Here is a 21,949-nt window from a genome sequence, read left to right as displayed (position 1 = left end):
GATGTGAGAATGAGCTTTTCTGCACAACCTGTAATACAAATATCATATTAAAAAACAGATCAATGCAACAGATCCCACTCACAACAGATAAGTGTTATCACAACTGTCATATATGCTACGGTTTAACACATTACAGCCTAAACACTAACCACTTGTTGTCATGCTAGCACACCAGTGTTTTGAGGTAAAGCTGATGGGATTGATTAGTATCTGAGATCGCATGTAAACAGGCTGGGGAACTGGGAAAGTAGTGACAGATTGACAGTAACTAGAGTATTGATTATCTATATTATCATACAGCACCTTTAATTCATCATAATACATTTTGGGGCTTCATATGACATCATTCAATGTACTGTACTGTCAAACAAAAGAGGATATCTGAAGATGGAGTTTCAATTCAAAAACATTATTGCTACTTTTTAGTCCCGTCTGGTCCACTAGAGGGAGATGCTCTCCCGTAGGAAGACCATGTGATGGCCTCTGCTTGGTATGCAGCTGTGTTATCGTCACAAAACCAAAGTCCCGCAGCACCGCCCAGAACTCATCGCCCGGTCGGTGAGAGAAGCAGCGCGTCTGCTACAGACGATGACTCATGTGTTGCTGTTCCGCTCGGGGGAGTTTCAGAAGCAGCGTTCTTACACTGTTTGCATGCCGCTCATCACCTTGTGTGTGACTATTGTCTCCGCTTCTCTGGTTGCAGTGCAATTAAAGATGACTTGTGTAAGGGACATGCATGGACATGCACAGACAGTGTGTAACAAGTGTCCCCGGCATCACTAACACAAATGAAACTGAAAAACACATTTGTATCGGCTTTTCATGCAGCAATGCAGGACACAGTAGCTGTTTCTGCTTTTCACCAGGCTCTCTGACCAGCATCCATTTGACCAAGTCACAAGTGAAGTACATCCAGATGATCTTCTTAGTGGCAGCAGTACAGGTTTACACAAACCTTTTAACCTACATTTCTATATCACAAAGAGTGCACATGTGACACGGCGGGGTTACGGGGCTCGGCCTCTTTAGCACTCTGGTGTTTAGGGGCTGGAGGCATTTCAGTGGCCCAGGATCTCAGGGCATCTGCTGCTCTCACAAAGCAGACCAGGACCCATCTGGTCCAATGTAACCCCCACCCACTACATTTCCATTTTCTTCCATAATTCAGTCCACCACTGATTTCTAATTCTTTTATCTGCTTCCAGTTTTCTATCAATGTTTGTGTGTGTTTTTTAAACTACTAATTATTTTACCTTCTGCTGTAGTTGTACAAACCGGATACACTTTTAATGCATATTTGCATATTTTGTTGCTATTCATTGCCATGTTTTAGACATTTTAAAAGATGAATGGCTTACTTATTGAAAGATTGGAAAACTGTCTCTAAAAGTAGTGAGCAGATTGTGACTGAACATACAGGGAGGCACTGTGAAAATGTAACTTATACATTTGAAAACAAAATATTCCATGTGAAATGCTGAAGAAGACACCCTTCCACCTGACAGTATTTTAGTGCAAAATGTATTACTTAAACTAAATCACTTTCACTTATAAAGACTGCGTGCAGAATTATATGACTCTTTGCCTCCCATATCACTGTACATCCGGACATATGAATAGCGGCAAATAATTACACAAATGTAACCAAACATATACATATGTAATACTGATTATGCAAAACAATTTTGTGGATGGATTCAACATGCATCAATGTTAATGGCTAGTGACTAGCCTCCTCTTGAATGAATGAAAATAAGCCCTCAGTATGTGGATTGAGGCGATGCGTCTGTAGCTGCTTGCGTTTGTATCCTTCGAATGTCGCTGCGCTCTGTTGTGGCAGGATGACTGGAGTATTCCCCCCGTCAGGCACTGAAAATAGCACCAAGGCTTTTGTGATATCACATTTCTAGGTGTGACTACAGACGGCTACTCAAGAGGGGCTCCCGAACAAACGCACACACGTGCCTCTCAGACAAGAGATGTGCAGCGCTTCCTGTGCTAGAGATGATAAGAAAATCATTATGTGACAATGCGGCGCTGTTGTTCTCGCCCCCTCTGCCCACTGTGCTCCTTAATTAGAGTGTCTCTGGCTGCGGGGAGAGAACCCTGGTGCATCCTCTCATCCTCCGCTGGTGAAGCCACCCAATCACAGATATACCTGTCTGCATGAGGCGCGCTGCTCTTTGTCTCCCTGCACGCTAATGAGGATCAACTCCACCAGACGTATACCCGGCTTCTGCGTACCTTTGAAGTTACCTGTTTTTGTTATATCGCAGCACAGTTTGCCGTTTTAATTCCAAAGTTGATGGAAATACACATTGTCTGTCTGCTCTAAACTGAAAGTATCCATCTCCGTACCTTGTAGGACGTACAGGGATATCTCGGGCTTGGTTTGTAAGTAAGGTAAATGAACAGGAGGAGGCATCTGTTTCTAAACACACCGTGTGTGACAGAATGTCAGCCCACCGCTGACATGCTCATTGACTGGGCCTCGGGCTGTTTGCTTAACAACCGCAAAGGGAAGATGGCTGTGTGTGGGTGCTTGGGCTTCTTTAGCTTTTACTTGTGTGTGTGTTTCTTACGTTCTGTTCTCTGATTCATAGCCCGAGCTACGCAGCTTTTTGTCTGCCTTATTTATCAGAACAGACCCTCTGCTTTTCTTAGTAACGCTGACAGATTTACTGATTTACCTTACAGGCTGGACACAACAGCAGGGCTGGCAACTGCCGGCGTCTTTGGGCTGGTTGTCAACGTCACAGATTGAAGACTCTGCTCGAGCTGTTCTTCATTAGCAACAGCAGAGACAAGAGAATAGCAGCTCTATCATCTGTCGTCTGAGAATTAAAATGTCCTGTAATTACCATACCTTGAATCAGCTGTTTATCATGCTTATTACAGTGTCTTTGTTTACAGCACAAACAATACCTATCCCAGTGGTGTCATTTGCGTGAAACCGTGCAAACAGTTTGCGTAGCCACATGTAAATATCGATTCAAAGTTGAACAAACAAACCCACTGCAAGTACGTTTTCTGGGTGTGTTGAGGAACTCTTTTGTTGTCTTTCCTGTCTGCATCCTCAGCCTTGGCCATCCTCTCTCAGACTGCTGCAGGTAAGAGCAACTATCTGTGGCTGTCATGGCAACCAGCATGACCTTTCTGTCACGAGAATCTCGACCAAACCGGTTTTTCTTTTGAGTAACTGCAACAGCTATCTGTAGCGTTTTTAGTATGTTTGAAGACACTGAACAAATCTTTTATCCACAACCAGTCAGTGAAAATGAAGATTTCAAGAATTATTGATGCAGCATTTTATACTAGCAAAAAGTTGTATTCAGTGGCCCATCCTCTGTGTGTGAGCCCCGAGAGAAGGAAACTTCCTATAAAAATTTCAGCACAATCTTCAGTTTTTTTTTTTTTACCTTCCCTCATTTGACCAATCCATGTTTTAATAGAGGGAATACACAGAGGCAGGTGAGTACTTTTGCAAAACTCTGCATATTTCATGTTGCTGTTCCAAGGTGAGAACACCTGCTGACACACAAATTAAACATTTAATTTAACTGTGATATTGTAACTTGTTTGCCATGCTTCAGGTTAAGTATCCACTAGAAGATCAGGATGAACGTGATATGTAATCTCTCTAACCAGTACCTTTTATATGTCTAAAGGGTAAGTGTGGTGAAGAATGAGAAGCCCTGCGGTTATGAAGTGGGCACCTCGCTTCACCTGCGGTTTAGTTGATGTAGAGACATCACACGTCCAGAGGGCCGAGCAGGACCTCTAACAATTAGTAAATGGAACAGCTGCACCGCATGGCAACAAATAGCTCACTCAGCAGTTTAGCCAATGAATAATAAGAGTGAACAAAAAGCTTAATCATGTCAGAGAATTAGAACAGGCGTTGAGAATGTTGTGTGGGTAACCTTTCCTGCCTCAGTGTGACTTTGTTTTATACCTACATCAGAATGAGCCATTAGCTAATCATAGCCTAACACATGTAATATTGTTTAGGTTGTATGATAAGAATTAAAAAAAAATATTGAGAGATGCTGAGGGTTTAACTTTGAGGAAATATATTTCCATAATCAACTTTCTGTTAAGTGCCCGACATACATAATGCATTTATTCAAATCAACCGCAAACTTAATTAAAATCCCAGATGGCCTACTTCATGTCATAATTTTCAAGATTTAGATATGTTTTTTAAACATCATTAAAGAATTATGAGCATATTATTATGCAGTAACTTAATCTAAAATCAAAAACTCTGACTAATTTGTCTCCCCTCAAGAGCTCTTTCAAACATCAAAAGCCATCTCACTGGCATATTGATTCCTGTCACCGAGGTGCCTCCGAGCCCTCGACAGGCAGTATCAAGGCAGGAAGAATATAAACTCGGGGGGGTGCAGGGGGTTTGCATATTGGAAGGAATATGTGGTTCAAAAAGATGGTGCAGAAGAAACAGGAAAAAGAAGTAACAGCATCGGGATGAGGATGAGAATCCTCCTGGGGAAAATCTTTGGAGCGGATGTGTTGCACAGTAGACTCCATTCCAGCACTTAGACCAAGCATTGATTAAAAACCTCCTTTTTCAAAGTACTACAGCTTGGTGGTGATACATTCCCAAACTAGGCCATCAGTTAAATATATAATGCCAAAATAAAACATTTGCAGTTATTTAGAATATGAAACTATGCCCCACTGCTGTGCTAAACTAAACTAAAGTGATACTACAGCTTGTTGGCTGCTGGTCTGACAAATGTGAGATTTTATTGTTGTGTGAGTCTAGGTGTGTGATAAGTTTTTAGTTGTAATTTGCATATTATAATAATTAAAAGGTAAAGCAAATATTTGCAGAGGTTATCCCAAGTGAGCCATTTCCAAGGACAGTTGAGAAAGAAAAATGTTGTGACCTTAAATCCAGCCAAGATGAGGCAGAACATCTATTGGTTGGATTACCAGATGCTGCATGGAGGCTTATGTTGGCCGATATATCCACCCAGACTAAGACATGCTGAGCAATGTTAAGGGAGTTCATCAACCGTCTCACGTGTATCATAGTGTTGCCTTAGTGTCTGCACTGCATGTGTTGTCCAACACTGCTGAGAGTCTGTGACTGAGGTTTACACTTTAAATCTACTCCAGCCCACATGGACACATGTGACAACCACAGTAGATCGTAAAACAGGCCTGGTAGGTTTTCTGAGAATTGTTTCCCACAAAAAAAAATGCATCTATTGTACATCTGCTTCTTCTTTGATTAATAAAAGATACTTTTTATCACACATAAAACAGCAACCTGTTGTTGGACATGACAACATTTCCCTGCAATGACAATGTTGCAGATCACCACGTCCAATCCCATTGAAACAATTACAGTGAAAATATAGCTTTTTGCTAGAAAGAGTGACCATCTAAGCCTCTCTTATGTTTCCTCTGTTTGATCTTCACATTGTGGCTGGAACTGAGCGCATTTATATTCCCGTTGAGGCTGCCTGACAGCAAAGACCCCTTCCCAATGTAGTGCTTACGTAATCTGCATTGGCTTTATGCTTCAGCTCCCCCTTTGAGTTTGTACATGCAGGAAACATCCCCACTGTGTGCATTCTTAGTACTTTTACAGCTCCCCTGTCACTGAGGATCAATGTCATTGCTCGGCTGCAATGTTTCTCGTTAACACTCCCGCGTCCGTATACGTTGCACCGCGGCCAACATAAAGTATTTCACTCTTTTAATCCGCTTTCATTTCGAAGTAAAATAGAAATGACTTCTTAGATTTAGGCAGTTGTAGACATCCTCCACTTTTCGCCATCGGCCTCTGCTCCTCATTTCCTTCAGCCCAACCCTCCCCACCCCTCCCCCAAGGACGGAGGAGGAGAGTTAATGCTCAGTGAGAGGACCCACGTGTATCCCGGACTAATCCGAACACTTTCTCCAACCACTACAGGCACATACTCCCGCCTGTAGCCATGGTTCCCTAAAGAGGAGTGGCGAAGACCAAAATGAGCAGAGTGCTGTCTGCGGTGGCCTCGGCCTCCCCTTTTGTCTCTGTTCCTCCGTCCTTCCCCCCACTGCTAATACTTCTCTCGTAGCCACAGGGGCCGTGGCGATAACAGTTGCACGCATGCATGCAGACGCGTGCACTCTGATCCTTGACAGAGACGCGCTCTGGAGGAATGCTGGTGCTTTAAATGGCCGCTGATGTTTTCCCTCAGAGTTATACAGCAGGTTCATCCACCACATTCATTACTTTGACGTGGTGCTTTGGCTCACTGAGCAAAAAATAAAATGATGGCGGTGAACACAATATGGTGTAATTATGGAGTAATTATCGCTGATGTGCTCTCAGTCTGCCGCAGCTGACCTAATCTAACGTTTTAATCAGCATGAAGGACCGAGCATGGGACCCTGAGCTGGTGCAGATGGGGGGACGGCCCTCATCGCCGATGCACTTAATGTCTCCGTGTGATTTTGGCTTCTTCAGACACATGGGAGGACGTGGCCCGTCGCCAAATCCACTTTCAATTTGTATGTGTTGAGTGTACGGCCCAGTGCTCCTCCTCACCCTCTCGTGCAAAGACAGGGGCGCATTGTGCACAGCGGAGCACGCCTTCGCCTTTGTGTGCGGTTGCCCAGTGATCACAAAGAAGGGCACAGAGCATGTGCCTATGTGTGTGTGTGTGTGTGTTTGTCCACTGTGATTATGTTTGGATGTAAGTTTTTTCATTGGTGCACTCACTATTGGGAACATCTTCTGTATAAAGCATGCACAGTGGCATCTCTAACACAACCTAAGAAACAAACAAACAACAACAGAAATGTGCATCAACAATCTTTTTTTGTGAATAAGTATATAGAAATAAATATTTGATGCACACAAGTAGTACATAAAGCACTAAAACGTTATGTCCAGCCACAACAAATCAACCCCTTGATGTGAACAAGACGAAAATGTAGATATTTTTATTTTCCACCAACAACAATTTCCTGTAAACAAGATTAAGGAAATCTGCTCATCTGGCAAATAGAAGTAAGGACTGTACTGAACCAGGAGGAACGCTCACATTCACAAACGGCGTATAAGGATTAGAATAAACCGATGAAAACTCATCCAGCCCCCATCTGCTCAATTCGCATCACCACGGACATGTTTCTGGCATGGTTAATGCACAAAGATGTGTCCTAAAAACAACACAGCGATTTCCAAATTCCTTTGATAAACTGCATCCAGTTTCAGCAGCACACGTTATGCTTATCCAATGTGGCCACCGGGAACATTAAACAATTTCTCACATTTGACTGAGTTCATTGGTGGTGCTGCCAAGGAAACACAAGGTCAAGAGAGAGCTCTAGGGCATCCGTAGATTTAACCACAGGAGGGAGTTTGGGGGTCAAGGGTCACACAGAGAGGTGGGAGAGTGATGGAGGAGCTGCAACATAAAGGGTTAAGTCCTGTGTGTGTTAAATGATTACGCAGACAATGTGTTTGTAGGGTGAGTATTTTGTTTACGTCACAAGCAAGTACAAAAATAATCTTCTATAGAGATAGTGAGGATAAAAGGGACGGTGTGTGATCATGTCCTTTCTAAATCCGGTTATACCACCTCTTTGTACAGCAAACTGGCTGAATTGGAAATGGATGGGTTGGGATACTCCTGCCCTGCACTGCGGCAGATGCAGACAATTTGGTGTGTCTGTGTCTCACAGAGAGAGAGAGAGAGAGAGAGAGGGAGAGAGAGATAGCGAGAGAGAGCGAGAGAGAGAGGGAGAAAGCAGACACTACAGAACCAGTAGCACACCTCCTCACTAACCAACCCAAAGCATACACCTGCACAAATAGTTATATATTTTTTTTAAGATGACAACCTGGAGGAGTCGAGTCTGCCTGCACACAAGAAGCAGAAGGCGACTTCTGTAATGGGGCTTTTGGGGTTAAACATGCTGTAAATAGTGCACAGCACTGAGGGCTGTCTACTCAGTGCTGCCTCAGATCACCCTTTGTGCACCTGCAGAAAATCTGTCCAGTCCAGCTTGAACACTGACTCACTGTGCAACACTGTCAGGTCTGAATCCTGTTTGTGCTGTGCATACTTTTTGACTAGAGCACAATCACTCTCTACCACTAGAGATATCATGATATTACCACTTTTATGAACTCAATTTTGTGACGTGAGTTAATATTCTGATTAGTCAAACATGTGCGTCAGTCAGAATTAATCCACTGTGTTTTACCGCCCATTAGACTGGCTTTGTGTGGGTAAAAGGCTCTCTCTCTGTCTCTCTCCTCTGCTTTTGTCCAGTAATCCTCAGTCAAAATCACCCAGTGTTAGTGTAGGAGACAAAGGACCTTTCTGAGGTGGCTGTGTATGGCAAAGCCTTAACAAAATGGCAGAGTTGAACTTAAAGCTCACTGGACTGTGCCATGATGCCACTTCTCTTTAACTGAGTCCTCGAGGTACAAGCCACAGCTGAGTGGGCAATTGAACTCACTGTGCCTGTCCAGATGTTGGCCTAATTTACCACGACTAGCAGCGTATGTGGCCCATTTACATGTCCTCACACCACACACAGCGTGTTACAATGTCAGCCTCCACCTCAGGTCCTCAGCAATAAGCAGCAAGGATCCATAACTTGGATTTTTGCGACGTCAATAGCAATATTTGTAAAAGGTACTGCTCCCGTTGTCAATACTTTCATCCTAAGGATAATCAACTCTCCGCTCGGCATTTCAGGGTTTCTCAGCTCAATGTTTTACCGTTGCTGTTGTGACAGCAGGAAAACTGTACTCTACTTGCTGATGAGAAAACAACAAACATGTTAGAGCATTTAGCAGGTAAAGAGTCCTTTACTCCACTGAGCAGTTGGATGAGTCTAAAATAGAGATAACGGCACATGTCCTTCCATTCATCAGGTTGAGAAACACGACTCCAAACGCATGATAATGTTGACAGGGAAGACGAGGCAGCGTCTTGGCATTCGTGCCGGCACCTCGACCACATTCTGTGGCACCAGGCCAGTGTTAGACACCTCCGCAGCTGGCAGCGACCAGATGTGACGGGTTTGAAGACAGATGAGAGCAGCAGTAGACGCGGAGAAGCTGTGATTATATCCAACAACCTGTAAATTGAATCCTGTCCATCCTTTCATCCATATATCTATCCATCTTTAGTATTTTACTTTCTAAGTGGTGGATATCTAGACCTTCGTATGCGTATTATGCTGTTAATCATTTTCCCTGGTACACCTTTGACTGACATTTCTTTCTTCTCAGTCTGGGATAATAACGGCGCGAGGATTAGCGGCTATGATCTTGGCTTAGGGATGAAGGAATCCCCCATACATCTTGAGTTAAATTGTCTCTATCCTTAATAACACACGTGCTGCATGCATGTGGTGAGATAGACCCTGTTAAAGAAGTATTAGCATTTATGGAGTGTAAAAGCACCTCACTTCCTACAGAGATTATGGAAGTGATACACCACAGGATCATTGTGTTCAATTTCCTTTCAACACATTGTGGAGTATCCAATAAGAAAGATTGGGCAACATTTTCACATTTTCCGAACTATGTTTGAAGCCTATTAATCAATTTCCCAGTATGATTCAAGTATGGAACTTAGTATCTAATATTAATGTTAAAACACCGGAAGGAGAGAGAACTGCACACATGTCAATAGTATGTTACCATTAGAGGCATCTCAACTTTCCAAAGAAAAATGCTGTAATTCAACATTTTATTAAATATAAATATGAAATATTATTCCGTGTTTCCCTGCCCTCTTGTCTCTTGTCCGTGGGTTGGTTTGGTTACTCCTTTTCCTGATCTCCGGCAGCTGGCTAACCCGACTCTCATCCCCTAATCGACTGTACGGCCTTTCCTCTCAATCGAGGCCCGATTGTTACGCGTACCACAGTCAAAGCCTTGGACCAAAGCAGTTCTAGTGGGAGCCGCTGTGTTTTTTGTCTTTTAATCATCAGTTTCCTAGTGTGATCTCTGGCTGCCTGTCAGGTATTCAGGATTTCCAATCCCTTGTCTGGCTGCCTGCGTCATCTCTGTTCAGAAAAACAAGGTTAGTAGTAAACCTTTTTATCAGTTTTATCAGACTCTGCATGCTGTGTTCTGGGTTCTCTTGTACACAAACATACAAATAGATAATTATACTAACAGCTGGCGGTTTCATGAGGATTCTTGAATAACTACTTGAATTCTTATTCAGATCATTTAAGACAACACTGTGAATCTGATATATTACCGTGAAGAATATCATCACAGAGAGTGACATTTCGGTCAAAAATTGTTAACAATTTACATTTTAAATGGAAGGGAAACAAAATTTTGAGGGAGCCGTAAAAGGCAAGCTTTATTTAACACAGCAACAAAAAAAAGAGGGAAAAAAAATTAAATTTCCAAAATAGATTTTAAACAAATGTACATGTCAATAAAAAAGGCAAAAATTGCTACCAATTAAATATTCACATCAACAACAATTTTAATTTGACATCCTTGAAGATGTCTTAGAATAATTATAAAACAACAGGCAATATGTACAATCATACAACTTTAATAGGACATGCTTAAGAGTTTGACTGCACCATTGTACCATACACTGACTGAAACACAAAGGCTGCATATTAACGACCAACATTTTCCGTAAATACCTGTACCATCTTCAGAAGGTCTGGCATCAGCTCCCCGACCCAAGGAAAATATCATTTTTTTTAATTTTTTTTTAACAAGGCTGGCATTAAATGCGTAACGGACGCTGTAATAATGGACGTGAGGATGTCAACCGCCTCTGTCCACACGACCAACCTATTAGCGGTCTATGCTGAATTGTTGCTAGGCAATGCTAAGGAATTTGGAGTTTGAACATGAACTGGAAGCCTTTGTGCAATCACCGCTTTAAGTTCCTCCTACTACCGGGGACAGTCCACAGCCCCGTGAAAACGCAACAACCTTCTCTGAGAGATATTTCCAAAAACAACACCGGGACTCACATTATGCCTTTAAATACCGCGAAATTTAAAAGAAAATACACAATAACCAAATACAAAAAGAATGGAAAAATAGCTTTCTTTGGACAGGGCCAGCCTGTGCATTTTGATTACTTGTTTACTTCCCATTATCTCCTCTCCCCCTCCACAAACTAGCCCTTTTTACAAGATGGTTTATAGATTTTTGAAGTAGATTTCTCATTATAGAAGTTTATATTGTCAACTCACTCGAGTAGCTGATTTAAGTCCTGCTGCTTTTATTATGATTTTGTAAAATTGGCAGCAAATTCTAGAATCTCCAACTCAAAGAGTGTTCTTATTGACAATCTATTTTGAAGCAGGAGATCAACATTGATTCTTCTATATTCCAGTAGCGACTGACACAGAGCTGCAGCCTCTTTTTACAGCAGAGAGGGTTTTAGTCTATAACATGGACGTCCATGGAGCACTGAGTGAAAGTAACTACAAAGCTGCATCTTTATTGCCACACAGATTATCTTGCATCACAGACTTAAATCTTTATTGCTTTATGGTTAGAAGCAAAGAGATCAATGCTGCACACACATAACCATGAAGCCAAAGATTTAAACACTGAAAAGGGTCCAATTTTTGCTTTGAAGTCATTGTAACCTACAGTAAGTGCTGCGTATTTAAGGTCAATGGATTAACAAGAGTTAAGGACACAGAACTAGTCATCTCGGAGTAGAGTCAGGGTGGGAGTGCTACATTGGATTGTATTACAGTGGTCAAAAATCTCATTGACTGGGATATGAAAGGCATTTTTTGAAACTGCATACCATTTGTGAATTGTTGAAAAACTGTTGCAATGCTACAAATCTTTTTGGGAAAATATTTGACCATATTGGGCCTGACTGTGTTAGTGTTATGCTTTTAAAAATGCCTCATAACACTTTGAACGGCATCTTTAACCCGCCACAGCTTAATAAATATCACGCCACAGAAACTTTCATCATTTTTATATAAAAGCATCTTTTCTCACCATTGTTTCTGTCCTATTACCCAAACTGAATTTCAAAATAAACTTTAGCTGTGACAGCAGAGACACTACGCAGCAGAAACACCCAAAGCTCGACTGAACACTTTTTCTGTGAATGCGTTGCCTCGGTTCTGCAGTCGTGTTGTATGCACAGAGCCTCTTCAGCACTAAAAGCCTGCGGAGCAGCGCTAGCCAGGGCTGCACGACCATGCATCAACAATCCATGCAGGTTGAAATGGTCTACACTGCCGTCTGCACGGCAGCCCGCGCTCACCAGCGCTTTCCCCTGCTCCCGTCCCCTCAGAGACAACAAGCACAGCTCACTATGGGACAGCTCTCCTTGTGGTTTGCCCCACAACTTCTCCGTGCTTTCACGGTCCTAAATGGGGACGCCAGCAACCAGCTATTTCACTCCTCACACACCTTACTAAGGAGGGATGTACAGGATGCTGTTAATTCCTGACGGCTAACATGCTAGATTTATTTTTGTACTTAGAAAAATATCCATTGAATTGTCTGAGAGGCATTTACATCACAAGATTAAACGTCACACGTTGCACATTTCCAATTTGGACAAAAGCAATATGTGCCTGGGGATATTAAAATCATACAGATGTAACACCATTGTAGTTGCATATTGTTTACAGGTGAAAACAATTAAAGCTTGATGAAAAATTGTTGACTGATATCGTTTCTCCGATAGCTAAACAATAGTGGAAAACGATGGATCTGCGGTAAAAGGTTCAGGAGCAAGTGGACAGCGAGGTGTCCACTTCTTCTGAGGGGTGTTTGGTGTCTGGAGGGGGGGCGGGGGGGTGAGAGAAGGATTCAGCAGGAAACCCTGATGAAACCATCGTGCCCCCCCCCTTCCCCGAGACCAAAGAGGCGGGGGGAGGCCGGGGGTTGCATGTGACGACTGTAACCCGGCACGTCTTCACTCACATGACCGAGCAGCTCTTGGTCTTCTCCTTCTTGAAGGTGGAGGAGAGCAAATCCGACTTGCTGGGCAGGTGGAGAAGTCTTTTGGAGAGGCGGCGGGTGGGGCTGGGCTTGGGGAGGGGCTGCAGCTTGTTGATGCAGGCCATCGCCGCGGTGCGGAACACGCTGTGGATGCTTTTCTCCGAGGTGAACGCTGAGCACTCCAGGTAGGCTTCGGCCCCCAGCTGCTTGGCCATAGCAGAACCCTGCAACAGTTGTGGTGAATGGTGAAGGGGGGGTCGATCATGATGCCCTTTAAAACATTTTTCATTGTTTTCTAGTTGCACCGGGGTCGCCATGTAATGTGGTCTTTGGGAAGAAATGCCCTGAAAGCTCATAATAAATCGAATCAATAAATAGAAATGAGGTCGCTCTTCTGGGTGACATTAGATGTATTTTCGAACTCTTTGTCATAAAAAATAAGCTATTTTCATACACATGCTTTGTCTCACCTGCTCGTAGGTTATGGGAGTCTGTTTCTGGTTGGACAGCTCCATCAGCGTGCACACGTCTGTGCGCAGGTCGGTCTTACAGCCAATGAGCAGGATCCGGGTGCTCGGACAGAAGTCAAGGATCTCCGTTTTCCACTGTGGACGGAAAGGGACGCTCGATTCAGTGGATCCATTTTGCCACAGTGTACAGTAAATAATTACCTGTCGTAAGGTATAGAATTGTATACAAGTGAAGTACTGGAGCCATTACCTTCTTCAAACTGCTGTCCACAGTGTCAGGACGGCTGATGTCAAAACACAGCAAGACGGCATCTGAGTCACTGTAGCACAGGGGCCGTACGTTGTCATAGTATGGAGAACCTGGCGGGAAATAGATAATCAAACATGTGGTTTAATGACAAGACAAACTTTGAAAACAAGTTGCTCCGTATGCACTCAATTGACTACAGGGACTCACAGCAGAATGAATGTATGGCTGAATGTTACTGATTGGTGAGACAAACATTTCAGAGGAAACTGAATGAGCCGATTTTAAATCTTGCCAAAGGGGGATTTTCATGGTTGAACGTTAACACACACCTACACTTTGTTTGTTTCTAACTTATTATTGTGTGTTTAACGCTTAAAGTGCTATATTTTTAGTTGGTTGGTGCAAAAAGGGACAATCGGCACCTCCATCCCGCTGAGCCTCACTTTGTTGTCCCTAAAGCGTCTCTTCCCTTTGCTCCTGTACCCTCTGCTGGCTTATCAGAGTGAGAGAAGACAACGATCCAGCACTAAATCCTCATTGATCTTCTCTTGCAGTAGATTACGCAAGTGGAACGGTGGGCTCGGGGCAGGCAGACGCTCCCACTCATGCTCAGAATCCTTAAGTAAACCGCCCCCCCGTCCCCCCGTCCCCGCGTCCCCCTCCCCCCCGCAAAAAAAATCCTCTGCTCGCCGCGCAATACCTTCAGCCCCTCTGTTACCACAGCAACAGCCTTGGAATCCGCCATCTACATCAGGCATTCCTCCCACCTCTACATAAAGGCTCGCTTTAACTGCCAATCAATCACCGTACACCGCAAACTGCCCGCCCACCTCCTGCTGGGGACATTCCTCTGCTCTGCGACAGAGTTGGGGGACACCGACGTAAATCGGTCACACACACAAAGTCCCAGAGTCACAGCTAACGACACAGACTCAATATTTAAAACGTGGCAGATGCCAGAGGTCTTTGATCAGATGAAACAGAAGAGAAGCAGCTCGATGGGATTAATACCATTCAGCGCTGCACTTACAGCCACAGATAACAACGGTCGTCCGTGTAATTACTCGGCCGGTAATATTACACAGCCGTCCTAATTGATTTACAGCAGAGAAAACAATGCATGAGAAGGAAACGTATGAAGAGGCACACACAACATGGATGTGTGCATACAGATCAGGTTCATGAATACTTAATGATTTCCACATTATCAAAGGGTAAAACTGAATTTGCCAGCTGCCAGGTGCTGTGAGTGGAATAATGATAAGCTGGGATGAGATTTCCTTTAGGGCTCAATGTTGTGAAGAAAGTAAACATTGCAGCAGTGGAACAAAGGGACTTGTTGTGTTAAAACTCTGTTTTTAAGCTTCCGGATAGAACAAAATGACTTAGTGTTAAATAGCAAATTAACTGAAACAGTGGGATTAAACTAAATGATTTACTACGGCTGGATTTTTACAGACGGCACACCCTGAGAATGCAAATGACACCGTTTACACTTTGGGACACGCTCATCTGAGAGAAAACTTTGCCTTTGCTGACTGCGAAAATCGACACATATTAAAATCAGAGCAATTAGCACCACTGGGATGAGAATGTGTGTGTGTGTTTTTGGGGACTCTAAGGTGTCTCATGGGAGAATCAAGAGGCACGGCGCTATAAATCCTATCAATTACCCCCAGGAGGTTATCACACAGCCAGGATCCTGGTGTGATTCTGCATTAAAATGCCAACTGATCTAAATGCAGAAATCGATGGAGAGCTGAACAGCGGGTCGAAGAGCCATTGAAATTAAAGCTGACAAATTAGTTACACTGTCAAGAGAGTGGGGGGAGATCGAGGGAATGTCTAGGAGGGTTTTTTTTCTTCAAAGAAATCCATTTTTTGTATAAAGGATACAGGATTCAATGGACGTCTCCATAGGAATGAAAAAAAGTAACTGTGTTATTATTATTAGAAAAAACATTATCATATATATATATATATAGTTCCTCAACATGCTTTTTTGGGGAGAGCAGCCGCCTGAACGGCCCTTTTCAGGCACTCCAGGACCCAGTTTCTTATCCTGGAAAAAAAGTTGTTTCTATTGTATTGAGAAAAAGCCAAGAGGAAGAGAGGAGGGAAAGCAGGCGTGCAGCCCGCTGAGGTAGATCACAAAGAGCCCTCCTATGCCATTAATCCTTGGCCCCCCTGCAGACTGATATCACAGAGCACCAGTCCCTGTTGCTTTCCCTCTCTTCCTTCCTTCCACATATAGAGTCCGCTCCAAATGCTTCCCTCTTCTCAACAGCATGCCGTGACAACAGATGGGAGAGTTTCTGAGGCACCAAACACGAGAGCGAGGCCGACTAACTGGGGAATGAAAGGAGAAGAAATAACCAAAACTCCCGCTGCTGAGCTCAACTCCATCCCTCTTAAAACGGTGCGGTGCCCAGAGCAAAGGAAGGAAATTGGGCCAGAGCAGAAGTAGGCTCCGCAGACCCAAACGCCGGGAGGTGGGGGGGTTCTTTTTCAGTATGTGCATGAGTGAGCCCGAGAGGGTATTTTTGTGCATGTGTGCTAAATCAACTGAGCGACATGTAGCCTATCTTCATCATTAGCACGCTCCTCTAGAGTGACAATGCAGGGGTCAGACAGAGTAATGATCCAGCGATGCGATGACTCACAGATTCGCCCACACTCATCCGACCGCTGCTGCAGCTGATAACTATGGAGTTCGCAGACAGGCCCGAAAACACACTACATTGCGTCAGACAGTTGTTCCCTGGTTTCACATGCCAGAGCAAGTCAGAATCACTGCTGAAGACCCCCTGCAGGGAGGGGCATGGATGGCCCTTTGTTCCTCAGCATCACCACGTTGGGCTGGTAACAAGCTTTGCTTTGTAACTTGTGACACTGGCAAAGTTGTCTCAGACAATAGATGGTTTATAAAATGTAAAGCTATGACACAAATTACATTTGAAGACCATATAGTTATGTTTCAGGGATTTGTGCTATTAATAGTCAGTGTGATCAGGCTTCGATCAAATGTATCCGCCGAGAGCTCTACCTACATTGTGATTAAAAACTGCTATTAAGTGTTAAATAAGTGATTTGATGCTTTGTTTAATCGTTTAATCTCACAATGGGAAAAAAAAATGGTGTCAACCTTAAAATAGATAACACAACCTTAAAATAGATAACACACCAAACAACTAATAGCAAACCAGTAAGCCATAACTATCAGCCTTTTCACATTTCCATTCTAACATCAAATTGTTAGTAGACATACATCATGGTAATCCATTAAAATAATTATTCCATATTAACAATGCCTCTTCTTTACAATGATACAGATATTTTCATCTGATTAAATGGATATTGAGTTCATTAGAAATCAGTCTCATTCATTAACCATACAAGAAATGATTAGTCTATATACAATATCCTCTGCACCGAACCAGTCAACCTGAAATATATTTCCCTCCAACACCATGAGGAGTTTCATTATTCACTATCCATGAGCTACTGGACAATGTTCGCCTTCTCCTCTTTGTCTGCCCTCCCCTCCCCCCCGTGTCCAATCGGACCAGGCTGATTAAAACTGGTGAATTGATTTTAGCCTGTAAATCCATTGCCGGGCTGAGAGAAGGAGCTTCCCGCCATGTGTAGGTAGTGATGAGGTCAGTCCGATCGATTCGGGGGAGTTACAATAATGAGAAGACCCTCTCAGCTTGGGGAGAGGCAGCAGCAGCTCCACACAATTAGACCAAATTACACTATGAAGAAAAAGCTGTACGGTGTGGCCAACAAATTGCCCCCGCGGGTGTAGTCCACTACCTGCGGCCTGACATCAGATACATGACAGTCATCTATAACAAATGACAGAGAGGAGGGGCGATATTGGTTCTCCCCCTTACACAACAAGAGAGTGAAAATGATGTCCTTAAATCAAACCTAAAGCGTGATGCAAATCAAAATATTCACATTGCCGCCATGAATATCTTTATGTGATGCCTGCCGGCCAATTTAATATGATATTTGACAACTGTCTGTACGGTACGTTGACTTTATAACTGTATATGTTCATTGTTTCCCCGTAATGCAATTCAGACACAAACTAATCAATGCAATTTTTGAATGTGCGTGACCGACAGGGAGGCTAACAGAGAAAAGGTTTAACAGAGAGTAACAGAAAAGAGTTGAAGAGGTGAATGGTGGGCAGGAGAAAAGAGCAAACTGCAACAGAAAAGCTGAGAAAGTGAAAGAAGTGAAAGAATGGAGAATAAAAGAAGGAGAGAAAAAGAGAGCACGTCGAACTCATCGGGTCAGTCAGAAGGGGGGGGGGGGGGCAGCGCACCTATTCAGAGTCTTAATCCCCTGCATCGTGCTGTGCTAGTGAGTGACCCCCGCAGCAGCATATGGAGGCAAATGCAGGTCACCAGAGTTTCTGAGCTGCCTCGTGTCTGTCTGCTCAACAGGAAGTCTTTCTGTGTGCACACCCCCCCCCCCCCCCCCCACCCACCCGGCACCGGGCCCGTTCCTGCTGGTCAGACCAAAGGTCCACCGTCTGGGATTAAAAACCCGGATTTGGTCTGGGGAGGGAATTACACTCACTTTTCTCCTGACGCTTTGGGATAATGGTGAAGGGGGAGGGGGGGGCTGATTGAAACACAGTGGATACGGCATATGTGGGTCCGTTACATAAAAGATTTGGAGCTCACAGACGATGTACAAAGATACACAAGCCAACTTGCTCAGCAAAAGTGACGAACTGACACATCTGGCACTACATGGGGAGGGACGGATGGGCTGGACGACAAATCGCTGTGCAGTGAGCATGAAGGGAATCAAACAGGTGCTGCAGACCCGTGACTACAGAATCCAGGTCAATACGCCGAATGGCAGATCCCCGGGGAGATCCGCACTGACACATTGACCCTCTTTTTTTTCACGCTTAGTGTAAATGAACATATGATGCACAAAGTCAGCTATCGCAACGAGTGAGGCGGAATAATCCCTATGCCTCGTTTTCCAGTGAAACAAAGTCGGCACAGAAATGTGCCGGCAGGTTTTGTCAATCTCTTCATCTTGCCATGTGCAAAAAGCATTGGGTGATATGAAAGGGCATTTAACGCTTAATCATCTGGCATTTAGAAATGAAAGATGGATGAGACTGCGGCTCAACAAGTGGAAATGCTGTGTGCCACAGAGTATGAGGGCCGCCTAATAGTGATCAAACACCACAATCGTATGATCTTCTTTATTTGAAGATGAACAGGGTTACAACAATCACATGTCCGGCCACCAAGAGAAGAACAGCGTGAAGATACGCTAAGATAGCAGCCGTCTTACGTAAATACATTCTAATGGTGGTGGGGCGCGCTGAATGGCAGCCCACGATCAGGAGAGAGAAGATGTGATCAGGTACCTGAGGTGTCCCACAGACTGAGTTCAACGCGCTGCTCCTCCAGCTCCAGACAGGCGGTGTAGTTCTCAAACACCGTGGGCACGTAGGTCTGGAGGACAACAAACAGCGTGGGGCCATTAGTGGGGAGACGTATGTCTGCCAGCTAAAGATAACTGATCTAGCTTTAAAACAAACAACAACATTTACATACATTTTACATTAATCACATTAAGCACTGCGGCGATTCTAGACTCCAGACTATAGCACGCACCAATAATTATCCCTCTGTAAAGAATACAATTCCATTGATTATGTGATTAAAAACAGCTGATGCCCCATAAGGTATTACGGTAAATGCACATCTAATAAACCAAAGAGGACAACGTGTTATAAGAATGCGCATGAACACGGAGTCTGCAGCATGCGCACCGTTTCTCTTTCCGCCACGTTCAATCATCATGAAGGTAACTCGGGGCTCTTATCATCAAAACAACTGCAGAAAACACACACGTTTAATTATATTTCCCCCCAAAACAAGGACCCACGTATCCGCAGCGTACCTCTGGATAACAATCCTTCGCCAGGACTTGCAACATCGCCGTTTTTCCGCATTGTACGTCCCCCACGAGCACCAGTTTGCACCTCACCACCAGCGGCTGATTGTTCCTTCTCTCCTTCATGGTGTCGGTGACGGACCAGTGTTTTGTTGCAGAAAATGTTGTTTAAAAAAAAAAAAAAAAAAAGATTCAAGCTTCAATACAACGCAGAAATCCTGGCAGTGGGATCGCGCGGTTCCCGGTGGGTCTCTGAAGGATGCTCGCAGTTGATCTGATTTCATTTTCCCCACATCGGGCGTTTATAGGGACGCGCGTCAGCCAATAGGAGCTCACCATTCCGCGGGCATTCTCAGCCCTTTACCCAGAAAGCAAAGGGAAGGATGACAGAAATAAGGCTGCGTTGCAAACAAACGGGTTTCTGATAGATTATGTGACAAAAAAACAGTGTTACATTGCAGGAGGAGCTACGTGTAAAACGACTTTGTCTTTTAAAGTTTTTAGGGCAGTCAGTTTCTGCAGACCTCTCTTTCGTCACCTGTGGATGCTGTCACGCGGCCTGCTGCAAAAGGATTGATTAGATCATTGACTGTCTGGATCATCAGCATGACAATGGGACTGATAGACCAATCCGCAGTGGACTAATTGGTTTGCAGTGATCGGCACTGGAAGTCACAGCCATTTTAATCCTGAAATCTGAAATTCCCTGTCTCCGACTTAGCCAGTTGTGCGGGAGTTGTTATGATATGCTTGTAAATAGTTCAAATTTGTAGGAAATCTTTGACAATGATGTTTGAGTTCTCACAAGTGAGTCAATTTCCTCTTAAATTCACCACAGTTGGTTTCGGTAAATGTTGTCTGATCAAGAGGCAGCGTGAAGCGTGCTCACTATAACAGAGCCACGTTGATCGGGATGGTGTGAGGCCCCCCGACAGGGGACCAGCCGTCGGCTGCCCACCGGATCAGGACTTGTGCGGATCAACCCCCCTGGGGGGGGCACAGTGACTTTCACACCCCGAGGGTTATTACTGTATGGAAGGAGGACGTCATTGTTAGGACAAGGACAATTAAAAGATGAAAGTGAATTAGCTTCCTGCCCCTTTGTCTGGCCGCCTACTGGGTAATTTACTTACTGATGCCAATCAGAGTCATTTTGCCCAAGTGAGACAAACCAATTTGCCTTTGTTCACAAACAGCCCGGATGATTCACCTCCCATGCTGGAATCCAGTCAGTGTGTCTTGTTGCCATCGTGCATAACTCTCACGTGTGCAGGTTGTGTCTGCATGCAGGGAAGAAACACGTTTCGTATTGCTGTTTGTGTTTCATTTCCGTCAACAAAAATATTTTAGTGCGCTTTTTTCTCTTTATTCATGGTATTTCACTGTAAGAACAGCATGTTGATAATGCATATCATGCAATACAATCTAATGTTTATTTAGCAAACTCCGCCGTGTTGTGGTGCTAGTGCTAAAAGTGAGTCCAAAGAGAAGGTGGATTTGTAGAAAAAGCAGCCGTAAACATTCTTGCTAAAATTGTTTTAAAATGGTTCAATGTTGTGTGTAACTGTAGCCAGTTAAAGAAGCAATACATGACGTTAAGAGCAGCGAACTGTTTTTGTGAAGATAAAGTCAATAAAGTCAATGTCAGTGCACGTGAATGCGTTCATCTTCAGTTCGTCAGTCAAAGTTACAGAATTTTAAATTATTTTTCCTCCCTTGTCTTGTGGGTAAAATGTCGACCCTAAAAAAGATTTTTTTCCTGAAAACAATGACAGCTTCACTCAGTAAATAGATAATATGATTAAAATAGTGTTGCTGACTGACCCTTCATAGGGACGAGGCTCACAAATGTTCTACGCTGCTTACCGGTATGAAAAAAGCTTCAATACACAAATAGAAAAACAGTTGAGGAGACACAACGAAGACGATGAACTCTCTCTAACCCTCCTAAAATAATTGCAATGCATCCAGGGAAACCTGTGTAACCCCCTCAGAGACCGAGAGAGACAGGTGGCTGTGAATAATCATCAGGCATAAAGTTACACCTTCCAATATGGCTGATACTGGAGGATGAGAAGGACAATAGGGGGGGGGGGGGGCTGACTTCTGGAAGGATGACGGCTTTGACGCCTTCAACCATCACACTGCCACTTATTTGGCAACAGTGATGGTAATTAACATCATCACAAGAGAGTGACAGTAGTTTACACACAACTCTCAGGAAATGAGGCAAAAGCTGAATCACTAGTTTTCTCCCGAGGTCTCCGAGACAGTTAGAAATGCAAAGTGGGAAGCTACCTTATTTGCTTTCCACAAACCCATCACCAGATGGTGTTG

At 43.9% G+C, this 21,949-nt stretch overlaps 1 protein-coding gene across 1 annotated transcript; it reads right to left on the bottom strand.

Annotated features, from left to right (window-relative positions):
* Positions 1–10,334: 10,334 nt before the first annotated feature.
* On the bottom strand, positions 10,335–20,172 carry rnd1b (Rho family GTPase 1b). The gene is made up of 5 exons (XM_040192971.2): positions 19,619–20,172; positions 19,080–19,167; positions 13,673–13,782; positions 13,423–13,557; positions 10,335–13,176 (listed from the first exon to the last, which is right to left on the bottom strand). Exons 1-5 carry the CDS (start codon positions 19,736–19,738, stop codon positions 12,931–12,933), a joined length of 699 nt encoding a protein of 232 aa, XP_040048905.1. The 5' UTR covers positions 19,739–20,172; the 3' UTR covers positions 10,335–12,930.
* Positions 20,173–21,949: the final 1,777 nt, after the last annotated feature.

This window comes from Gasterosteus aculeatus, chromosome 2 (assembly GCF_964276395.1).
Source record: "Gasterosteus aculeatus chromosome 2, fGasAcu3.hap1.1, whole genome shotgun sequence".
Lineage (NCBI taxonomy): Eukaryota > Metazoa > Chordata > Actinopteri > Perciformes > Gasterosteidae > Gasterosteus > Gasterosteus aculeatus.
This window is presented reverse-complemented; position numbering and strand designations above follow the sequence as displayed.

What these genes read in the sequence shown, in the direction of transcription:
- rnd1b (XM_040192971.2), bottom strand. Translation starts at nt 19,738, where the DNA reads ATGAAGGAGAGAAGGAACAATCAGCCGCTGGTGGTGAGGTGCAAACTG. An exon ending in CGAAGGATTGTTATCCAGAG is followed by an intron (nt 19,168 to 19,618) that starts GTACGCTGCGGA and finishes GTTGTCCTCCAG; the next exon opens with ACCTACGTGCCCACGGTGTT. An exon ending in CTCCCATAACCTACGAGCAG is followed by an intron (nt 13,177 to 13,422) that starts GTGAGACAAAGC and finishes CAACTGTTGCAG; the next exon opens with GGTTCTGCTATGGCCAAGCA.